Below are 7,179 nucleotides of genomic sequence, written 5' to 3'. Positions count from 1 at the left end.
GTCCCAGCATGGAGGAGATGAAGGCAGGAGGACGGGAAATCCAGGTCATCCTTGGATGTATGGTGAGCTCAAGGCCAGCTGCAGGCTGTCTATAACAAATAGTTTACTCTTAAGGTAACTTTCCCTCTTTTACAATTCATCCTCCTCATCCTAAATAGACAGGATCTATGCAGATTATAAATCAAGGATAGAAAGCATGGGAACAGCTCATTTCTCTTTGCAACACATTTTGTTGTAGAAACCTAATACTAAAGTCTGTTTTTTAATTAGGAAATAGCATTTTAAAAAGAGACGAAATTATGCCAGTTTCCAGAGGCATTTTTGCAACTGGATGAAAAACTTAATATCATCCACAGGACCAAGGAAATATTTATTTGCAAGTATGCAAATGAAGCTTTGTTTTGTGATTCCCGTGGTCCCTCCTCCTCCTTCCCTTCTTTCTCCCTGAGGTACTGTGGGGCTGTGATTATTCCAAGGACTCTGAGATCAAATTATCTCCGTTGCCTCTTCAGTCTGCTCATCAAACCAAAACACCTGGGGTGCCGAAAGACTGGATTTGAACTTTAAGTTGATAGCTCTGCGAATTAATCATGTGGCACTTCAAAACTATATTAAATGCAAGGAAACAAATAAGTGATAAACCCCGTCGCGATCAGGCGGCATTTTAATAAGCGGCTTTGCAGGTTTGGGGTCTCGTTCTTCAGAACAAATTCAGAAGAAGAAAGGAAAAAAATTTTTTTTTGTCTCAATGATGTAGCCCGAGATGAACACAGGCTGGGTTTGAAGAACTGGAAGGAATTAGGAAGTGAAGCGCTTGCTCTTTCAATTATCGAGATGGTAATCTTTACCCAACTACGGATTTGCTTTTAGGAAGCCAAACGTTTCCAGAATATTGACAAGTCGTGGGTCAAAATAATGCAGCGAGCTCACGAGAACCCCAACGTGATCAGCTGCTGCGTCGGGGATGAGACCATGGGGCAACTTTTGCCCCACTTACACGAGCAGTTGGAGGTCTGTCAGAAGTCCCTCACCGGGTGAGACAGCATGCTTCCTCCCAAGCCGCTTACCTAGTTCTGTCTGCATTTCAGGTTTTTCTAGGGATGGCTCAATGGGAAACAGGAACCTAAATTCCCCTACCTTCGATTTTCCAGTAAGAACAACGTGGAATGGGTGGGCGACGGCATCACGTTAGCTTCCCAGGACTGTTGTGCCAGTCACCACACACTGATGGCTTGAAGCACCAGACGTTAGTTCAGTCCCTGGTCTGTCAGCCAGAGGTGTGGAATCAAGGTGTCAGCCTCCCCGGGAGCTTGTGATGGAGCTGAAGTAGCCCTGGGGCTTCTCAGGCTGGGGTCACAACCCTGATGCCTGTTTCTTCATGTGGCCTTCATTTCTTCTGTTTCTCTTCCGAGGGCACTTGTTATCGAGTGTACTGGGGATAGGACGTTGTTTCTCGGGATCAGGGGACATACACTAAAACACAAACAATTCTCTTTTAAGAAAAGATGTTTAAATTCAATATACCCTCAGAGACCCTCTTTGAAATAAAGCCCTGTTTACAGATTCCAGGGTATGTAGACTTCTCTTTTAGGGAAGAACCCACTTCTTTTTTTTAGATTGAACCCACTTTGGGCTTGGAGTAGAGATGTGCAGTAAGAGAAGAGATGGCCCAACAAATGTATGGGTGCTTTTCCCCCCAAAGACACTTCTGGAAGCTTTAAAAATTAAAGCAGAGTTCATTCTCGGTTTCTATTTAGAGTGTGGTTTGTCCAGGTTTGTCCTCTGCTCTAGCCTCACGGACAGGTGGCCTCCGTTTCATCCTCAGAATGTCCTGGGTTGGAGACAATCAATCCCAAATTTAAGCTATGAATGCCCCCAGTACTCTAACAAAGGTTCCTGGGAGGGCTCCTGACTAGAGAAAAGATTGTGACGGATGATAGAGGTGGCCTTGCTCCTTCCCTCTATTGTTTTGAAATCCTCTGTTCCCCACAACTGCCTTCCCTGCTAGACTCTGGTTCTCACCACGTATCCCAGAGGCCTATGGGAAATGTCTGTTGGTGTTTGCTTTTCTCTGATTGGCCACAAAAACAAGCAAATACAAACAAAAAACCCGGGTGTGGGGGGAGCTGGAGGGATGGCTCAGCGGTTAAGAGCATTGGCTGCTCTTCCAGAGGACCCAGGTTCAATTCCCAGCACTCACTTGTCAGGTCACAACTGTCTGTAACTTCAGTTCCAGGGGATCTGACACCCTCACATACATACAGGCAAAACACCAATGCACATGAAATAAAAGTAAATAAATTCAAGCCAAAGGAATCATCCAGTAAGATGCTCTTGACTGTTTGAAGGTATTTGGAGAAGAAGCGATTGCTGTTTCCGAGATTCTTCTTTGTCTCTGACCCGGTTCTGCTGGAAATCCTCGGACAGGCCAGTGACTCCCACACCATACAGGTATGACCCAAACATCCTGGGGTTAAACCGCTTTGTCCATGGGATTTGTAATCAAAGAACAGAGATAGAGTTCTTGTCTTCACAGTGCAAGGCAAGAAGGATGAGAACCAAAAATCCCGATGGTACAGCTGGGAGGATGGTTCAGCTGGTAAAGTGGCTTGCCATAAAGACATGAGGACCCAAGTTCAATTCCCAGAACCTATGTTAAAAGAAAGTTCTGGGAACAATGGTGTATTCTTCTAATGCCACCACCATGGAGGCAGAAAGGGGCAGACCCCTAGGGTTCGCTGGCTGGCTAGCCTAGCTGACTCAGTGAATTCCAGGCCCTGTTTCACCATACAAGGAAAGTTAGTACCCGAGGATGACGTGTAATGTTCTGAGCACCCGCTACAGCACACATGCATACACACGAATACACATCTGCGCACACATACAAAGTATGATGATGAAATGCCCTGTTTTGTATGGTCTTAGAGCCAATTGGCCTCACACACTCCCCGTTCACTAACCACCAAGGTCCCGGTTTCCTCAACTGTAAGATCTGTGAAAAGAGAAGACAGTTGAGAGAGAAAGTGGGAGGGAAGGACCTGTGCCTGGCAGGGAAGCAGACTGGGATGGGATGGTTCAGTCTCCATCTGGAGAGCACAGAGGGATGGTCACGGAGCCGGTCTGCAGTCTAAGAAGCGACATTTGCTGGACTCGGGGACAATGTCATAGGATTTTAAAAAGTGGGCCACCATTGGTTGTCGTGGTACTCACCTTTAATCCCAGAACTTGGGAGGCTGAGGCAAGAGGAGCAGAGTTCAGGATCCAGGCTGGACTACATAGTGAGTTCTAAGCTAACCTAACTGTTTTCAGCAAACCGTGCGCCTTTAAGTTAATCAAGGGTTGTGGTGGTCTCTATTGCTGTTTTTTTTAATTACCATTTTATTTTCATTTTTGAGCTAAGAAAATAGATTCTCTTGTGTTTTATGAAGACAAAAAATACCAAGGTTTTATGCTTTAAAAATGATCTTGTTTATAATTTTGTGTATGTATATGTACATATGGGTGCAGTAGCTACGGAGGCCAGAAGAGGGCGCCAGAGCCCCTGGAGCTGGAGTTACAGGCAGTTGAGAGCTGCCCAATATGCTGGGAACTGATCTTGAGTCCTGTGGAATGACAGGAAATGCTCTTAGCTGTTGAGCTGCCTCTCCAGCCTCTGCTAAGGCTTTAAAAGGCATCTCAGTAGCTTACGTGTTTGGCCCCATGTGTGATGTTTTGGCTCTGCCTCATGTCTCTTTCAGCCGCATCTTCCTGCAGTATCTGACAACATAAACGAGGTGACATTTCATTCCAAAGACTACGATCGAATGATGGCTGTTATATCAAGAGAAGGAGAAAAAATTATGGTAATTTATTTCTTTTGAAAAAGTTGTTGCTCGGATTTCTTTGACAATTTAGGTTGAGGAGAAATGCATTTGGCTTATGAGGAAGAACAGATGTGGGGCGCGTGACCTTGGGCTCTAGTTCTACAGCTCTGGTTTTATTATAAATTAGTATAGGTGAGTCAGTTAACTTCTCTGAGACTCATTTTTTCAGCAGTAACAGCCTTTAGATCTCCATGGTCTCTTCTAGTTATATTCTTAATTTCTTCCACCCATGTTTTCAATATTTTTCCCAGAGAGCTGGAGAGATAGATGGCTCAGTGGTTAAGAGTGTTGGCTGCCCTTCAGAGGGTCTGAGTTGGGTACCCAGCACCCATATCAGGTGGATTATAACTGCCTATAACTCCAGTTCCAGAAGACCCAACATCCTCTTCTGGCCCCCTTGTGCACCCACATGCATGTAGTGCATGAGTGTGTGTGTGTGTGTGTGTGTGTGTGTGTGTGCGCGCGCAGGCGTGTTTGCGTACACACACCTGCACATGGGGTGAGAGAGAAATAAAAATAAAATCCAAAAATCTAAAGCTGGAGCCACTATTCATGCATGGGTGCATTCATTTAAATCCACATATGCACACACATGCATGCAGTGCTCACGCAAAATTAACCAATAAATATTTGATGTGAACTATAGGAGAGTTTATTCTGTGTTGCAGTACTAGGATTTATCAAGTGTGATAGTTTATAAAAATACCATATGAATATTTGTTACATATTTATTATTTCTTTTTAGCTGGATACTTCAGTTATGGCCAAAGGTCCCGTAGAGATTTGGCTTCTGGACTTGTTAAAAGTCCAGATGTCGTCATTGCATAATATAATCCGGTCTGCCTTCTATCAAATCAGTGATTCGGGATTTCTCCTGCTACCTTTCCTCCACCACTTCCCAGCACAGGTGAGGGCCACACTGTTCACTAATGATGGGATAATGTGGAAATCGAGGGGGGCTGTGCTGAGCCTGATGGGTGGGGGCTGCTGTGGTTCCACCTCAAGTTTACCCCGTTGCGTACCATGACGTCCCCTATCCCCCCGACAGGGTTTCTTTGTAGCTTTGACTGTCCTGGAACCCGCTCTGTAGACCAGGCTGGCCTGGAACTCAGAGAGACCCGCCTGCCCTGCCTCCCGAGTGCTGGGATTACAGGCGTGCGTCATCTCACCTGGCCCCTCATTCTTAAGGACATATGCCAAGACTCAAACAGCAAATGGAAAACAACATCTTATAGATCAGTGGTTCTCAAACTGTGGGTCGCAACCCCTTTGGGGGAGTTGCGTATCAGACATTTACATTGAGATAACAGTAGCAAAATTACAATTGTATGATTGGGGATCAGCACAACGTGCAGAACTGAATTAAAGGGTCACACGTCATTGGACGTTTTCGTCAGGACCATTGGCTCCCCAATAATGACACAGAGACTTCTTATTAATTATGAGAGCTTGGCTGATAGCTTGGGCTTGTTTCTAACTAGCTCTTATAACTTAAATTAACCCATATCTTTTAGTCGACTTTCTTTACCTGGCTCGATTACCTTCTATTTGTAAAGCCCATGCTGCCGGCTCTGCGTTCCTGTGCCTCCTCACGACTCCTCCATTCTTCCCAGCCTCCTCTCTGCCCCTCAGATCCTGCCTAGCTATTGGCCATTCAGCCTTTTATTAAACCAACCACAGAGTGACCTGTCTTCACAGTGCACCAAAAGATTATTCCACAACGGTCGCAGCCTTAAGGACGGTTGAGGATATGGATAAGGATATGGATATGGACACGCATAGGGAACTAACCACCCATTTTCCTGGCATGCATCCCGCCTTCAGGGAGGGAATGGGTGTTCTTGGTGACAGTTCTGGCCCATGTCTCTCATAAGTTCCGTGTGATGTGCCAAGTACCATTAAACCCCAGTGTAGGGAATAAAGAACTGTCACTCCCGTTAAGATTTCACCCAGAACAAAGAGAAGTGGTTTCCAGTCTCTTCTTAAGTAGCACAAGCTGGAAGAGATTCCCAAAGGGAAAAATAAACAGCAGAGTTTTGTCCTAACTTCGTTTCCTGCCCCAGCTGAACTCCAATTAGTTCCTGAATTAATGAGCACCCTTTGGAGACAGCTAAAGATGATTGGACATTAATTATTCAACCTGTATATGCACAGGCAAGGATCAGCCTCCACCGCAGAGGTGATTTTTGTGCTGCAGCTTATTGTTTTTTAGTTGCCTTGGTGATATTTAATGCTCTTGATAAAGATTAAAGGCAAGTTTTCCTTGGTAAGCTGGAAAAAATGGGCTTCTTAGGGTTAAGGTGACATTTTCTCTCCTTGGGAAGCACAGGCCACTCTGTATTCTTGAGGCTCTCTCAGGCTGGGAATTAGCATTCCGAGGAGCAGGAGCAGCAGTTCAGAGCTGTGGAGGAATTGCACAGGACCTAATGGAAACGCTGCGTGCCTTCCCCGGTTTCTTCCAGCGTTATTCCTTTAAAGCATTTTTTTCCCCAAATAGATGAAATCTGCCTGCTATCAAGTTAATTTAAAAAAATTGCCGAATACCCCATCTCTGCTGTCTCTTAGAACCTATTTTAAAAGATTATGAATACAGTGGGGCATTGTTATGAAAATCTGGGAAAATTTGAAAAACTACAAAATAGGGATAAAAATTACTTATATTTATGCCACTTGGAAATGATGGCTATATTTTATCCCATTTCCTCCTAGAATGTTTTATGTATGTATGTTTTATGTATGTATGTGCGCACAAGCACACATTTATGTATGTATGTGCGCACAAGCACACACACACACACATAAATAGAATTTTTACTTAATGCTTAAAAAAAAGCAACCCCGTTTGCTGGGTGCGAATAGCGGCAGCCGGAGCGAGCTGCACATGCCCTGTCCCTGTGCGCCTGCAGGTTGGGCTTCTGGGCATCCAGATGCTGTGGACGCACGACTCAGAGGAGGCTTTAAACAACGCGAAGGACGACAGGAAAATCATGCAAATTACCAACCAGAAATTTCTGGATATTCTGAATACTCTCATCAGTCAGACGACGCACGACCTGAGCAAGTTTGACAGAGTGAAATTTGAGACTTTGATCACCATCCACGTACACCAGAGAGACATTTTTGATGACTTGGTAAAGTAACCCTGCCCTCCCCCCCTCGCCTTGTCAAAGTGATTTAGTCTAGTAGCTAGTAGTGAACGCTCGGATGTTACCCGGAATGATGAGCTGGCATGCGCTCTAGTTCCTCGCGCGTCCCTTTCATAAATGTCTTCGCCTGAGTAGGGTGCCCTGGCGGCTTCAAACAAACGTGCGTGTGT

General features: G+C 45.1%; 1 protein-coding gene across 1 annotated transcript in view; it reads left to right on the top strand.

The window, feature by feature from the left end:
• The window catches only part of Dnah8 (dynein axonemal heavy chain 8), a 228,267-nt gene that overhangs the window by 81,202 nt on the left and 139,886 nt on the right, over window positions 1-7,179 (top strand). Inside the window, 5 exon segments of the mRNA XM_026785784.1 lie at window positions 871-1,034; window positions 2,349-2,451; window positions 3,738-3,842; window positions 4,609-4,770; window positions 6,770-6,994. Coding sequence (XP_026641585.1) covers window positions 871-1,034; window positions 2,349-2,451; window positions 3,738-3,842; window positions 4,609-4,770; window positions 6,770-6,994 — 759 coding nt within the window.

Source organism: Microtus ochrogaster, linkage group LG2, assembly GCF_000317375.1.
Source record: "Microtus ochrogaster isolate Prairie Vole_2 linkage group LG2, MicOch1.0, whole genome shotgun sequence".
NCBI classification, from domain to species: Eukaryota; Metazoa; Chordata; class Mammalia; order Rodentia; family Cricetidae; genus Microtus; species Microtus ochrogaster.
This window is presented reverse-complemented; position numbering and strand designations above follow the sequence as displayed.